Source organism: Jaculus jaculus, chromosome 8 (assembly GCF_020740685.1).
Source record: "Jaculus jaculus isolate mJacJac1 chromosome 8, mJacJac1.mat.Y.cur, whole genome shotgun sequence".
NCBI lineage: Eukaryota > Metazoa > Chordata > Mammalia > Rodentia > Dipodidae > Jaculus > Jaculus jaculus.
Window position 1 is genome coordinate 60,968,473 of NC_059109.1, and position 17,425 is coordinate 60,985,897.

Consider the following 17,425-nt stretch of genomic DNA (forward strand, 5'->3'; position numbering starts at 1 on the left):
GCAGAAAACCCTGGTGTGCTCATACTCTCCTCTCCTCTTCTCTTCTCTCTCTCTCTCTCTCTCTCTCTCTCTCTCTCTCTCTCTCTCTGTGTATTTCACTCTCTATGTATTCTCTCTCAAATAAATAATTTTTTAAATGCCCTTTCTTTAGGGAAAGCCCAGTTATACTTCATTGATGTCTTTGGTAAAGCCATAAATACCCTGGAAAAGCATAAAGAAGGGATGTACAGAAGACAGGGAGAGAGAGAGCGAGAGCAAGTGAGAGAGAGATCGAGAGAGAGAGAGAGAGAGAGAGAGAGAGAGGGAGGGAGAGAGAGAGGGAGAGAGAGGGAGAGAGAGGGCATGCACATGAGAGAGGACTGTAGAGAAGGACACACACACACGCAGAGAAAGAGGTAGGGAGGAAAGAAAAGAAAGAAGGCCAGCAGAGGAAGAAGGAAGAAGGGTTGGATGGAGGGAGAGGAAGAAGTGCAAAGAAGAGGAAGAGAGGGAGAAGAAGGAGAGAAGGGGAAGGAGAGGGAAAACATGAAAAACAGAGACAAAAAAGGAATCTCTTTCTGTAAGAATTATAAAAAAGAAATCTTGGAGACTCTGATGGACCATGGCTTGACAATACCTGGATTTCAAACTTTAGCCTCAGAATTGTACAGATTAACTTGTGGTTTAAAACATCTCATTTGTGGTAATTTATAATAGTGGCCTCAGGAAATTAATGCCTAAATAAATACTTAGCCTTTTACTGCAACCTTTTGACTGTTGGTTTTCATCTTTGTCATTGATCACACATTTGCGGCATGTTGTTCTGATTGATACCTACTGCTGAACCATCTACCTATCTTCCAATTTGCTTTCTTGATCAGTTAGCTCCACTTATCAATATTTACATCTCTTAGTTATTTGTTATGTCCCTTAGTTATTTTAAGTTCTGCCTTTCTTCCATTTTGATTCAACTTAGATTCCAAGGGTCTACAGTCCAGAATTCTAACCTCAATAACACCCACACCTCTGTCATGTGTTACACTTGCCTGGTAATATTTCAGGTCGCTGAGTCAAGTAACCACTTTCTTTCTGTGTGTGCTACAATTTATACATTGTCAGAAACTTAGCAGTGCTCTTCACTCATGGTCATCAATGTCAGCAAGCCATCAGCCTTGAGTCTTCACATAGCTTAGCTTAGCAATTGTAATACTCTTTCCAGGTCTCTCTCTCTCTCTCTCCAACTTTGTGCATAACACCTACAGATCCACCTGCATCCCTGCCCTTAGTCTCCTTTTCAATGACATATGAATTTCTCCTTTGTTGAAGGTCAATTCTTCATCTCATTTATTAACTCAGGCCCTCCCATAATATCAGTGATTCTGTATGGTACCCGCTCCTATATCTCCTTCCTCTCCACTTATCCTACCAACTAGCATTGAAACATTGAAATCCTACAAAATCCATCCATTCTGAGATGCAAACTATCAGTCTTTCAGTAAAGCCCGTATTTATGTCTTTTTAAAAATATTATTAACTTTAGTTAGTACAGCAATTATTTCACTATCACATTTTAATATATCACTGTACTTTTAAAATTTTTATTTATTTGAGAGAGCAAAAGAGGTAGACAGAGAGAGAGAGAGAGAGAATGGGCATGTCAGGGCTTCCAGCCACTGCAAACAAACTACAGATGCATTTGCCCCCTTGTGTATCTGGCTTACATGTGTCCTGGAGAGTCAAAGGGGGATCCTTTAGCTTGCAGGCAAACATCTTAACTGCTAAGCCATCTTTCCAGCCCTCACTGACTTTTTTCATATTCGCCTGCTCCAATTCCATGCCCTTGTTCTCTCTACTGCTGGACTCCTCCTCCCCAAATAGTTCCCCTTCTGCTTTCATGTAATAAATATGCATGTGCAATATATATATAAATCTAGATTCTGCACATGATGGAATACATGCAGCATCTGTCTTTCATTATCCTTTTATTCTCCCCTCCCTTCATTCCTTTTGATTATTTCTCAAACCATATGTGTGTGTGTGTAATATACATATATATTATATGTATATTACACATATATACATACACATATATATGTATATATTACACATACATACATACACATATATATGTATATATATATATTGCTGCATATATGTGTGTGTATGTATGTGTAGATAGATAGATAGATAGATAGATAGATAGATAGATAGATAGATAACACATATGGAAGATAGTATGAAGTTTATATTTGTGAGTCTGGATTATTCCACTTATCATGATGATCTCTAATTCCATCCATTTCCCGGCAAATGATATAATTTCATTCTTCTTTATGTCTGAATAAAACTCTATGGTATACATACGCATAACACATTTTCTTTGTCTATTCATCTGTCTGCATTTTCTTACTTTTTACTCCTCAGGTCTCTAAATTTGCTTCTGTCCTCATTTCATGACTATATAACTCTCATCCACTTTCCATGTAAAAATCATCTAGTACACACATTCCATCTTCATATAACTTCAGCTCCAAGTGGCATGCTACACTATCAGCTAGAATTTTTCTTGATAGCCTTTCCTTAATTTCTGTGATCTTGTTGATACCACAACATGTCTATTTTTTTCAACCCCTCAGAATATCACTTCTTATCTTCTATGATGTTTTTCTTTTCCTCTGCTTGTCTTTTAAATATTAACATTTCTAGGTCCTCTTATTATCCCACATTGTTTCACTTTCACTCACAATGTGATATATTATCCTTGAGAAAATAACTCCTAACTATTTTTATCTCAAGTCTCTTCTGAACTTTTGACATATGTATCTATAGGCTATCAAACTTTTTCTTGGGTATCTTCAAAATTTTCTAAATTTAGCATATGTAAAATTCCATTCTCAAGCTCCATCTCTGCCCTCTGTCCTGCTTTATTTTTTCTATTTCATATTCCATTACCTTATATACAATATACAGGAAGCAAAAGCCTGTCACTCTGGATTTATACCTGAGTCAAATTTAGTGCCACTCTATTCATCTCATACTTCTATACAAAACTTGTGTTTTCCACTAGAAATAAGTCCCAGTTCAGGTTCATCTTCCATCCTTATTCTAAGTCTTTCTAAGTCCAAGTCTTGTCCAAAATTCCAAAGATAAGTAACAGCAAAATAATCAAAAAATTCTCCTGTTTAGGATATATTATAGACAGCTTTACAATGCTGGAATAAACATACAAACCAACCACAGATTTATGGGAGGAGGGGATTTAATTCAAGCTTACAGATCCAAGGGAAGCTCAATGGCAGAAGAAGCTGGCTCCAATTCATAAATCTAAGCATAGAGAGAAACTACCAGCAGCCAACAAAAACCAAAAAGCAGCAATCAGAGATCCCCAAAGCTCACACATCTGTGTATTCTTTGGGCTGGAATTCAGATTTACTCGCAAACACACCTTTGGGCTGTATACCAGGATCCATCCCCTGTGACAACTCTTTCAGCCCAGTAGCAGAAGACCTAAGTTACAAGCTTAATAATATACTTGAGTCTATGGGGAACATACATTCACATTCAAGCCACCACAGAATACAATAAAAAAGTTCCCCTAAAATATTGGAAGTTCTGGGGAGGCTTAAGCAGGAGGAGTGCAAATTCAAGGCAGAATGGGCTTGCTTCATAAAGAACATCTGGGTTGAGAAGAAGAGGAAGAAGGAGGATATAGTAGAATCTATGAATGATCAGATAAATCATTCCGTTATTAGAAGCAGAATTATACCCTAAAAGTGTTCTAGATGTCGAACCAATAGTCAAGGAGTTAAAGTAATTACAAGTATGAATATACAGAAAAAAATGGGAAAAGTAAGATAAGAAAATATCAGAAGAATTTTCAGAGCTATTAGGAAAAGTGAAAATGTAAAATTTAAATAGCTGAAATAAAAATTCACTGGGAGTGCTAATGCTATATTTACATTAGATATACAACTGACAAACATAAAATAAGTCAATCAAGAATTTAAATAGAAAAAAAAATGGATGACCAGAGGCATAGTAACATCAGAAACAATACACAGCAACTTATAAGTCACTATATTTTCATAAAGAAAGAGTAGGTGTGTCAGATAAAATATTTTAATATATAATAGCAAACTCCAAATTACAAGCTCAGTGAGATACAACAAGTACAAGACTTGTAAAGCTCAGAAAAATATTGGCAGGGGCTAGAGAGATGGCTTAGTGGTTAAGGTACTTGCCTGCAAAGCCAAAGGACCCAGGTTTGATTTCCTCAGAACCCACATAAGCCAGATGCACAAAGTGGTGCAAGCATCTGGAATGGTTGGAGGCCTTGGCATGCCCATTCTCTCTTCTGCCCCCTCTCATCTCTCAAATAAATAAAAAAAATTAAAAATAGTGTCTTTAAGCACATTATTTAAAGTGCTGAAAATTAAAGACACCAAAAAGATACCAAAACCTTCTAGAGAAAAAGGCTAATTACATAAAGAAGAATTAGTATAAGAGTGATAGCTGACTTTTCATTAGAAAAAGACCATGAACAACCAACTTCAATATATTGGAAGAAAAACAAAAAAAAACAAAAAAAAGCCTAGCCAGGATTTTATGTCCTGAGAATTTTCCCTTAAAAATAAAAACCTTTTCAATGAAACAATATGGGATAATTTGTCTCTAGCACAGCTGCAATACAAGAAGCACTGGTGGACACTTGTTAAATTGAAGATATCACCCAATAGAAATCATATCAGGAGGAAAGATATTTTCAGGATTTTGATATTATGAAAGACTGTTTTCCCCTTTCATTTATACCTTAAAAGACAATTGACTATAACCAAAATAAAAATTCACTATATATTATACTACATGAAGAACTAAAATACCTAACAATTTCATGAGTAATTTTTTAATAGAAGAGAGATTATAGTTAGTTAAGTATTTATATTATAATTCCCAAAGGAACTACTAATGATTATATACAATGCATGGTAACCCAGTTCACCATGAATTTAAACAGCATATGGAAATTTGTTTGTATAATTTACATTACAGTGAGGTAGAAATAGTGACAGAAATGAAGAATCAAAAATCTCAATATATTGCCAATGATTTAAAGTCTCAAAACTTTTGTGTGGCACTTTGATTTAGTTAGAAAACAAGTTTCTGGGAGCCTCAAGAACCTACCCCCAGCCAGGGTATACACGGTCCCATGGCAGCCAAGAGTGCAGAGGTGGCATAGCATCTTAGAGCAAAGAGAGCCTACACATAGGCACTTGTCAAGATTGTACTTGGAAGCTGGAGTCTATGAATTTAAGTTCTTACTGATGAGGTGCTAAATAAGCTTAGGGTCTAGACCTTACACATGGACCCTAAATACATTCCTAATCTACCCAATCTAGATGTCTCTAGCAGGACCTTGGCACCTAAATGAAAAGATGTCTCCCTTCATATCTGTTCCTGTGGTCAGAGAACAGAGCCTCAAAAGGTCTGTCTGAGTTGGTGCTGCCATACAAGTGTAATCTTGTAGTGTATTTTCTCTTTTCTCTGCTTCCCAGAGTCTATGGATTTAAGTCCTTACCTATGGAACCCTAAATCCAGAGTCTACAGATTTAGACAAATACCAATGCATGCCTAAAGAGTCTACAGCTTTGGGGGCTGGAGAGATAACTCGGTTGTTAAGGGGTTTGTCTGAAAACTCATATCTGAGTTTGATTCTCTAGTACCCATGTAAAGCCAGAGGCACAAGTGGCACACGCAATGTACCTGGAGTTTGTTTGCAGTGCCTGGAGGCCCTGATGGGCCCACTGTCTCTCTCTACTTGTAAATAAATAAAATATTTTTTTTAAACAGAGTCTACAGATTTAAATGCTTACTGATAGGACCCTAAATAGTTGCCTATCTGTATAGGATCTGTGATTGATGTCTTGTGGAGCCATGCTGATGACATTTCCCAGGCACACTGTCATACATGTAGTCTCTAAGCATGCTCAGACTGAAGCAGTATAGACAAAAACCAAACCAAACCAAAACTAAACAAAACAAAATCCTCTGGAGTAGAGAGAAAGCAACTCCCCATTTAAATCTTTTGGGCTACCTAGATTAAGAAAGCCATACTGAAATTTACCACATGAGATACAGAAACCAAAAGATGTCTAAATGTAAAAGAACTTATTTCTTCTAAAACCAGAAACAAACTAGAAATATCAGATAACCATAGTCACTAAAAAGCTTGTCACTGCTGCTACCCTGTCACCACTTGCCCCCAGCATGGGTTGCAACCTTGCACGGTGTTGGCTTTCCATGGAGTTTCCTCACTGTGCACAGAGTTTTATCCCAGTCTGAACATACTGCATGAATCCTGACCAAGGGCTGGGTACATTCTATCTAAATCTCTAAGAAACTTTGGCTATTTCTACCAGGGACAGTGAGGACTGCCATTCATAACCATGGAGAAGGAGGGACCTTAACCAAAAGGAGAACCAATTTGGGAATTCCACTGTGCTGGACATGGTGAGTGGCTTCTTCTGGTCACAAGGGCAAGAGAGACCCTAGAAGCTCATTGGTTACTCCCCTGTTTCCTTCCCAGTTTAGCTTGTTCGTAATGATATTGAGGTGAGCCTGAGGCAGTGGTTGCAAATCTCACATAGCTCCCAAAGATGATGGCAAGCAAAAACCCTGCACAGCAATCCCAGACATAATTCACATCTCAGTCATACTATACTATCATTGGTCATTAGCATTTAAACTCAAGTGAATGTTACCGCAAGTAAACACAAAATATGTCCTGCCGAAGCTCAGTCAACATTGAACACATACTATTTACATTTTGCTTTTAGCTTTATATGCAGGCTGAAAGAGAAAATGGAAAGTTTGAATACATATTTCTCAGAGAAATTTTGCAAATCTACTAAGTTTTAAATGTGACCCCTTTCCAAGCATAGGGAAGTTGCAGAAAAGAAAAGAGAGAAATGGAGCTAGAACAGATAATGCCTCCTGTTTTGAGAAAGGCAATAAGCAGGAGAACATTTACCGTTTGTTATTTATTCCTGACCAATACACTAATGTGAACCTGGAATTTTGGGGTTCCTTACAAATGCACAAATACATACCAATGCACTAATATGATATGAGAACTTTGGGGTGTTTCAGATTCTTATCTTATGAATACAAAGAATTGAAATCCATAGATCAGAGAGCAAAATTTAGAGAAACTTTATTAGATAAAGAGAAGAAACTCTCTCATCCCTACCTTAAGATCCTCTCCTACTCTCTTATGGTTCTCATTACTTTCATGACCACTTCACATGCATTAGCACACAAATGTAAAAATTTAAATTAAGTCTATAGATGAAAGAAAATGTGCTCTTTCTTTTTTGCATATGTGTGAATGTGTATTTGTATATATGTGTGTGTATATGCATGTTGTGTAAATGTGTGTGTGTGTGTGTGTGTGTGTGTGTGTAGTCCAGAGGCTGATGCCATGTGTCCATTTCTGTTGCTCTCTACTTCATATGCTTTGAGATAGGGTGTCTTGCTGAACCTGGGGCTCATGGATTTGGTTAGCCCAGCTAATCAATGAGTCCCAAGGATCCCCTGTCTCCACCTTCCCAGGGCTGGAATTACAAATATGTACTTCTACTCTTGGCTCTCCTATGTGGGAACTAGGGATGTGAACTCAGGTCCTCATGCTTACACAGGAAGCACTCTTTTCCATGGAGCCATATCCCCAGCCTAGTACTGGTCTTATTTTTTTTTTCTTATGACTAGATAAAATTCTACTATATAAATGTACCACATTTTCCCTTTATTTACTTATCTGTTGATGGACATTTAAGGTGGATCCCTTTCTTAGTTTTTGTGAAAGGTGAAGTTATAAACCTGGATTCTTTGTGGTATGTTGACTTAGAATCATTTGGTTATATACGCAGGAATGGTATAGCTGCATTCTGTTTTTAGTTTTTTGATGAACATCCATGCTGATGTCTATAATGGCTATACTTGTTACATCCCTATTAAGAGAGAACAATGTTTTCTCTTTCTCCACAGAGATGGACAGTTTAAAGATGAGGAAGTTGAGGCAAAGACAAGAAAAGTCATTTACTTATCATTGGCTATCAAGCAGTGAACTAAAATTACCAGATCATACTGTTTATCTCTGGGTCAGATTTATTACCATTGTACTATTCAGAATCTTTGACCTCAGTACTCATGACTGGAAGAAATCTAAAACAAAACAGGTAGAATAGCATAACTCAGTAACATAGTAGACATTTGAACACCTACTGCCACCCACATTTCATCATGTCTCTCTCTGATGAGTACTCTGCCGATCCCCTTTAAAAAAACATACTTAGAAGAAAATACATGATAATCTCATTTGCACTGCAAAAAATTACCTATAAATATTTAACACTGCTTCCTGTGCTTGCTCACAGCATTTGCATTTTAATAGTTCCTCCTTGATTTAAGAAATATACATATTTCTAACTTTGGAATGTCAGGAATTCACAAGGCAGATGTTGAAATGTTGTAGGAAGGGTATGGAGGTATGCCTAGCTATTGTTGAATCTAACTACAAAGGACAATATGGCTCCTTCATCCTTAAGTTAGCTGAATCCTTGATACTCTTCATTTCTGAGAACTTTAGAAATTAGTGACTTGAATTTAGAGTAAGTCTTTAGAAAGGTCACTTGATATCAATCTACTTTTCTTTTATGTAAGAACAATGTTTGCTTTGTAAGACTGTAGAGCTTAAGTACTAGGCATAATTGTATAACACAGGATGACTGATATGTGTTAGAAAAAAAAAGTCAAAATTTTAACATATTAATCTCTTTTATATCACATGACAATGGATTTATTCTGAAATAAATTTTTATGATAGTTTATCCTTTCAGAAGATCTCAGGACCTTTAGGACACTAAATTATAAACTATAAATTCACTAAAATATAAATAAAAAATTTAAGGCCAGTAAATAACTTCATGCTGAGCTTTAATCTGTAAAATTTCAGACTTTATTTATTATGAACAAAGAGCAAACATCTTTCTGAGCTAGTGATTTTGAAAGATACAAAAATAATAAGTTATCTTCAGATATGAGCTACATCTTATTTTTTATCATCTACATAATGCATGCCTGACAGCTAATGTTTACTCCTCAGTCTTGAGAGCCAAGAAAACTTTTAGAAATTATAGTAAACTATTCTATTCTACCCTTCACTTTCTAAACAGGGTATGAAAACAATATGAATGAGAGTTTTTTGGAAATTCTACATATTAAAGTTATATTTTAAAATTGGACTTCTCCATTTAAAGTGGTGATGATCTGCAAGATAACATGTTTTCTCCAAAGCATGTGGAACTATACATGATACATTGAATCCATGGTAAGTGTTCTTTCTTGTACCCTGATTAGATCTTTGGCGAAGGACAAGAAAATACAGAAAAGAAAGATGAAAAATAAAGTGTGTCATAGAATGTAATGTAAACAAATTTAAAGTCTCAGGGTCAGAGCTTGCAACCACTTTAGCTATAATTATAAAGTGATTACCACTATTAATCCATACTGGAGCAAAGGAAAGGATGCCCAGAGGATAAAACCCAACCAACTGAAGTCTCAAGCCACTAAGAATGTAAAATATTTTGAATGGAAAAGGCCTGAAGGAGGAATACTATAGGAGGTCTCTGTTCCCCATGGCCAGCATACAGAGGCTGCTACAATTGAGACCCAAAACTAGGATATATCCTTAACCAGTAGTAGAACTTGGCATTGTCCACATGGCACTGGATTAGGAAGAATGAAAAATTCAAGCTATAGGGGTCATGGGTTTCACCACAGTTCCAGAGAGCTGCCGAGGATAGATCAGAATTCCTGGAAGGAGGTCCTGTGAACCCACTGCTTGGAGCTGTGTAAGTGAATCCTCAGTTGCAATGGAGACCCCAGGATTTTAGAGATGCCAAGACTATGGGATGGCCACCAAGGCCAGCTGCAGGCTCACGGTGGATCCTTCCTACGATAGAAACTCCAGTGGCACAGATGGAGGGGCAGAGCCACCCAAGCCTTCGGAGCCCAGAGGATTTCTTCATGAGTCTCACATACTAGATATGGGACTGCAGGATTTGATGCTTGTCTTGATGGTTTTTAGTTTTTTCATTGATCCAATCTTTCCTTGACATTCTCCCATTCCTCCCTTGGGAATGAAAATTTTTATTCTATGCCAATATGTGTTGGACATAGGTAACTTGTTTTGGTTTTGCAAGGCTCACAGTTAAAAGATTGTCATGTTTCAAGTGAGAATTTTAAACTTTTAAAAATATTTTTATTTATTTATTTGCAAGCATAAAGAAATAGAGAGAAGGAGAGAGATAAAGGGGACTACAGGGTCTCCAGCCACTTCAGATGAACTCCAGATGCATATGCCACTTTGTGCATCTGGCTTTATGTGGGTATTAGGGAATCAAATCCTGGTTGTTAGGTTTCGCAAGCAAGCTCTTCACTGCTGAGTCATCTCTCCAGCCCAAGACTTTGGAGTTTTGAACTATGTTGTGACTGGTTAAAAGCTATGAGGACTTTTAAATTTGGACTGAATGCATTTTGCACCATAATATGGTTATTGGTCTATAGGGGCCAGGGGCAAAATGTGGTGGTTTGAGTATAAAATGTCCCCCATAGATTCATGAGTTTGAACACATAATTTCCAGTTGGTTGTACTGTTTTAAGATATTGTGGAACCTTTAAGAGATAGAGACTTGCTGAAAGAAGTATGTAAATTAGGGACAGGCCCAGAGGTATTCCATATCCTAGCCTTACTTGCCTTTTATCTCTTTCTCTATCTTTTTTTTTTCTCTCTGCCCCCTTTCTTTCCTGCTCATGTGATGATGTGACAGCAGTTTCATGCTCAAGCTATGCTTTTTCTGACATGAACTCTAACCTCTGAAACTATGAGCTGAAATTAAACCCTTTCCTTCCCTAACCTGCTCCTAGTCATGTACATTGTCCAAGCAATGAGAAAGTAACTGATTCAACCTTTGTAAGAAATCAGTTCCATGTTGTTCATGCCCCTGACACCATGAGTCCTACTTCTAAATATTTACACTGGGAAGCTAAGCAAGCAAAACTTCAAGCATGATTTTATAAACATTTATGACTCTCACATAGCAATTGAGAAGTAGGTGAAACACTGAAGAAAAAAGCAAAATATCTGAGTATCTACTGTGAGTACAACTTCAAAAACATATAGGTTGGCCTGGAGAGATTCTCAGTGGTTAAGGTGTTTGCCTGCAAAGGCAAAGGACCTCAGTTTGATTTCCTAGGACCCATGTAAGCCAGATGCATAGGGTGGCACATGCATCTGGAGTTCATTTGCAGTGGCTGGAGGCCCTGGGGTGCCCATGCTTTCTCTCTCTGCCTCTTTCTCTCTCAAAATAAATAAATAAAATTTAATAAAAATATAAGTAATTATAATAGTATCCTGTTATTATGTATATAACTAATTACCTTAGGACTAATATCTTACACTTTAAAAACACATGTAGGTTCATATGGGCAAAAACAAGGATTAAAATGGCTGTGACAGGGCCATGAGGACATATACAGTGTGTTGTTTTTTTTGTCATGATACCTCAGTCATTAAATACATAATGAAAAATTCAGAACAATAATTTAGTAAGGTGGGCATTAAGAAGGATATTTTCTCACCTTGAGTGCATTTGTGAGTGGTATGGATTACTTTTATTCAGGAATCATGAGGTCACAATATGTAGTTGTTTCCTTATTTGACTTAGATTGTGACTATTATACAATTCCATTTATAGAATTATGTAGCTTAGTAATTAAATATTTAATCCAAGGCTTCAATTTTAAGCTCATGATTTTATAAGTTCAGGGGCTGATCTATAATCTTTCTGACTTCCACACAAAACCAGGCTTTGTAAGTCAAGCAGGGTGACAGTGCTATATTTAGCATGGTTATCAACTCTAGCTATTATGAAATGTGTTAACTTCCAGACTACGTGATTTGTATATTTTATTTCTCTTTATTTCCAGATCTTCTGAAATGCTATTATCCTTATGTCATAGATCAAGACACTGAAGCCTACTTTAAGTATCTTGCCCAAAATTCGGTCATTATAATGCATGATTACATGGAGCTTATACTGCATTAGGCAATGTACATAAACTAGATACTTCACAGACATTAGTCCATTTGATTCTGAGACCATGCTTACAAAGTAAACAATGCGTGCACATAAATAGAACTGCTTGGTTTTCATCCATACAACATTTTTTCTGCCACATCATATTATATACAATTTGACACAAGAAAAAACTAAAAACTAGGCTGGGTGACCTGTCTGTGGTCACATAACTAGATAATGGTCGAGAATTAGTTTCTTGACTTATAATCTAATCTTCCTATTACTGGGAATGAAAAGAAAAATACCTCACTAAAGAGAAAAGCAAATGAGAAAATGACTCAAGGGAAATCAAGTCTAAGGTTTTTAGAGAGGCAAAAATACTTCTTTGCCTTTTTCCCCTATCATTAATTTTAACAGGACTCTGTCCAATAGGTACTGGCCAATCTTACCCTAGGCATCAGTGACTTACATTAGGAGGGAGAGATTTTAAATGGGGAGGACTCAGGGTGATATGGCCTGCACTTCCAGTGTTCCAGAGTTTGGTCCAAATGTCAGTGGTGTATATGTCTATGTGGAATGTAACTGGCCAGAAGTTGGGTGAACCATTTTCTGATTAAAAATGGGCTCTGTGAGAAAACTGAGTTTAGAAGATCTCCTGGCTGATTGTGTATTAAGTTGGATAGTTTGCAGTATGGGTGCTTACCTAATCAAGGTTTTGATACAAAGATATTCTCTCTCTCTTCTATCTCTTGCTCTGTGTGTGTGGTGTGTGTGTGTTCAGGTGTGTGCAGGTGCACATGGAAGGCAGATCTCAGGTGTCATCCTTAGGAATTCCATCTGCATATTTTTAAAATTTTAATTTATTTGGTTTTTTGAGGTAGGGTCTCACTACAGCCCAGGCTGACCTAGAATTAACTATATAGTCTCAGGGTGGCCTCAAACTAATGATGATTCTCCTACCTTTGCCTGGTGAGTTCTGTGATTAAAGATGTGTGCCACCACGCCAGCCCCATCTGCATTTTTTTTTTTTTTTTTTTTTGAGGTTGAGTCTCACTTTATCCCAGGGTGACCTGGAATTCACTATGTAGCCTCAGGCTGGCTTCGAACTACAGCAATCCTCCTACCTCTGCTTCCTCCTCTGCCTCTGCTGGGATTAAAGGTGTGTGGGTCACCACACCCGGCCCATATGCATTTTTATGATAGGTTCTCTTTTTGGTCTTGAGCTCACCAATTAGGCTAGCCTGGCTGGCCAGAAAGCCCCAGGGATTCTCCTGTCTTTGCCTCAGCAGCACTGATATTAAACCCTGCCTGGCATTTGTATATGGGTACCGGGGAACAAACTTGGTTCTTCATGCTTGAAAGTTAAGAACTTTAAGAACTAAGCTGATTTTTCATCCGCAGTGTAAAGATATTTTGTAGATGGAAATAACGCCCACAATCAGTTTCCTTATGTAGACATGATTGTCTCTGATAACTTGGCTGTGCCTCATCCACACTCAGGAATCTGAAGAACAGCCATGGAGGCTTCCCAGAGATAAACTTCTGCCCACAGAATGTAGCATGAACTCTTACCTAGGCATTCAAGTGATCTGGCCTGTGGATTTCAGGCTTACCAGCCCACACAGTTGGGTGAACTTATGTGTTAAATTTCTTTGTAAATCCTCCATCCTCCATCTCTTTGGAGAAGTCTGAGTGACACAAGTCTTGTCAGAACAACAATGACACAGCCAGAACGTGGAGGAAGAAAAGAATTTAGCTCAAGAGGCCTTACATGCCACCATGCTGGCAGGAACCAGACCAAATGGTTCCCTTTTCCTTGGGTCACAGCAGGCAGTTATAACAATCTCAACCCAATCAGAACTGGAAAGGGTATGCTTGCTTCAAAACATAAGCTCAAGCTACCCAGAGTCCCTGTGGCAATAAATTGACAGCTGGGAGTACAGAACAGGCACTGGGGTGCTCAGATTTCCAGGAATTAATAACATCAAAGATAGCATTCTGTAACATCAAGAGATTTCTCCTGCCCCAAGCCAGTACTGGCAACCCTGGTGTCCAAGAGAACCAAGAACATCTGTACTTCTTCCCCCTTCTAGCATCCTATATCAGTGCTGTCTGAGCTTGGGAGAAGGATGGTTTAAGTGTCAAGAAATAAATATGTTCATTCAAATTTCTTCTTTACCACCATATCTAAGAAACCCTGTATCCAAATGAATACATGGAAGGCTGCTGAGGGAAGGTGCAGGGTGGGTGGTCAATCTCACCTTGGCTTCTGAGGTGGGTTCCAAGAAGCACAGGCGATTCCCAAGTCCCTCAGCTGCCAGGCAGAACTTCCGTTGTTCCTTGTGAATATTTGCAATGCACTGGAGAACCACCTCATCTTCCTGCCAGGGGAAGAGACATACAACATTAGGGTAAGGGATACTAGAACCTATATCTCTTCACTGCACTATGTAGATAGATATATAGATATATAGATATAGATATAGATATAGATCTCTCTCTCTCTCTCTCTCTCTATATATATATATATATATATATATATATATATATAGAGAGAGAGAGAGAGAGAGAGAGAGAGAGAGAGAGAGAGAGAAATGAGACTTGTTGCAGTCACTTTTTCATTGCTGCACAAAGCACCCCAAACCAAAAGCAGCTTGTGGAAAGAATGATTTATTCTAGCTTACAGACTTGAGGGGGAGCTCCATGATGTCAGGGGAAACATGGCATGAGGGATGAGAGAAGCTGGATATATTACTTCCTGGTAAACATCAGGCAAATGACAGCAGCAGAAGACTGTGACAAACACCAGCAAGGGAAGTTAGCTACAACACACAGAAGCCCATCTCCAACAACACTTCTCCTCCAGCAAGGGTCCAGTTCCCAAATTGCCACCAGCTACAAATCTAGCATTCAAAACACTGAAGTTTATGGGGGACAATTGATTCAAACCACCACATGGATACTGGTACTTGCTTTGTTGGTTTTTCCCTCTCTGCTGTGGGTGGATGCGTGGTAGAATGAGACAACTTCTGCCAGGATGGAGCTTCCCCTGGATTCTGTAAGCCTGAAATAAATCTTTTCCCACCATTATCTGCTTCTGTCAGATGTTCATTCCATGGCATTCCCCTTGATGATGGTCCCAGCAAGGAGGTACTCCTGAAGTAACACTGATATGCACACTTCTGCCCCATACTCCCTGAGGTTAAGAGGAAACATTTTCATCTCCCATCTCTGTTCCTCCATCTGTGAGTCCATTCTCTCTCTCTTCCTGTCTCTGTCTCTTTCTCTCTCTCCATATTGGATTTCAAAAACGAGAAAGATTCCCAGGTACAGTCAAGTTAAAGAAGTCAGCACAGAGTAGATCCTGCTGGAGATCCCTCCTCAGCATTAACTCATTTATCCTCTGTCCCACCCACATGTCCCCTGGATGCTTGGTTTCTCATGGGCTGTTGAAGAGGCACATTAACTAGAACTGGACCATGTCTATAATAATATGCTCATCGAGTGAAAAAGTGAACACAGGAGACTTCTGGTTAAGATGGCAGCTTAGGAACCACGTCAAAGCAGCCTAGGGGAAAAAAAGCCAAAAAAAATCCCCAGCAAAATACACTCTTCTAGTGAGGTGTATAAGAATTTAAAACGGCAGCAGAGAAGTAGGAGAGATCCAGATCATCCAGAGACCACACAGGCCGGCAGAAGCGGCTCCGGCAGCAGGGGCACCAGGTTCCTGGGGTCACAGCAGCCAAGCTTGGCTTGAGCTGCAGGAAAAGCCAGGTGAGGGGATTTTCCACTCACACTGGAGCTCTTCGCAAACTTGAGAAATGTGAAAAACCCCAGTGAACAATGGAGGAGCAGATCATGAGGTAGAGGATCACGTGGACCAGAGGGAGAACTAGAGCCACCATCAACAGCCTCCCCTTCCCCATGGCCAGCACACGTGCCAGCAAGCACCAGAGACCAGTGGAAGGGAGATCACAGCACCCAGCACTGGCAACCAAAGCAGTGATCCAATGACCCAGACAGCCCACTTGAACCCACAGCGCACCAAAGAGGGACCCAAGCAGGAGTGCAGCATAACTGAGACCAAAATCATCCCAAAAGGTAACTCGGATTGCACCAGGGAAGGGTCTCACTTGGCCACAAGCTGACTTGGAACCCTCAACAGACCAGAAATCTTAACTTCCTTGATGACAGGATTAAGGGTGTGGGGAACCACATACCCTAAGGTACACTGACTTTGTTAGATGATCTGGTTGTCATAATTCCTACTCTTGCATAAATACTGTGCTGTTTTCATTGGATGTGTACATTGTTAGTTTTAGAATCTGCCTGTATTTTGATCCACTCAGCTTACTTGAATATTCTCGTAACAGGCAAACTAGGGTCACTTTTGTAGATACTCTGAGAGTCTTGAGAGCCACACCTAGCACCTCAAGCTCCTATCCTGAAGACGTATAACATCAGATTGATTGATACATCTAATAATACTGCAGCTAACTAGAAACTCCAAGCATAAAATTAATCCAAGATGCAAATATATATATATATATTATAACACAAGAAACACCAAACATCACGACAATATAAATCCACCAAAAAGCGTTAATGCATCAGAAATGACCTCCAGTGAGAATGAGTTCGAGGAAATGCCTGAGAAAGATTTCCAAAGAATGATTATAAATATGTTCAAAAAAGTCAAAGAGGAAATCAAAGACATGAAAGAGGAGGTCAAAGGAATCAAAGAAAATACAGGACACCAATTTAATGAAATAAAGAGGTCAATATTAGACATAAATAAGGAAGTAGAAATAATAAAGAAAATAAATAAATAAATAAAAATAAATAAATTAAATAAATAAATAAATAAAAAGAAAGAAAGAAAGAAAGAAAGAAAGAAATCCCAGTCAGAATTACTAGCAAGGAAGAACACCACAGTTAATGAAATAAAAAAACTCTGTAGAAAATCTCACCAGTAGTATGGATGGAAAGGACAGAGTATCTGAACTAGAAGACCAGGTGGCAGATTTAATACAGTCCAACAAAGAGAAGGACAAACTTGGACTGGAGAGATGGATAGTGGTTAAGCGCTTGCCTGTGAAGCCTAAGGACCTCAGTTCAAGGCTTGATTCTCCAGGACCCACGTTAGCCAGATGCACAAGGGGACACATGCGTCTGGAGTTCATTTGCAGTGGCTGGAGACCCTGGCGTGCCCTTTCTCTCCCTCCCCCCCCCCACCTCTTTCTCTGTCTATCACTTTCAAATAAATGAATAAACATAAAAAATTTTAAAAAGTAAAAAAAAAAAGACAA

At 38.6% G+C, this 17,425-nt stretch overlaps 1 protein-coding gene across 9 annotated transcripts in view; it reads right to left on the reverse strand.

Moving 5' to 3' along the window:
* The window catches only part of Ryr3 (ryanodine receptor 3), a 598,743-nt gene that overhangs the window by 426,360 nt on the left and 154,958 nt on the right, over positions 1-17,425 (reverse strand). For all 9 annotated transcript variants that reach the window (XM_045155998.1, XM_045155993.1, XM_045155990.1 and 6 more), the window contains exon 2: positions 14,378-14,497. In XM_045155998.1, coding sequence (XP_045011933.1) covers positions 14,378-14,497 — 120 coding nt within the window. The remainder of the gene's footprint in view (positions 1-14,377; positions 14,498-17,425) is intronic.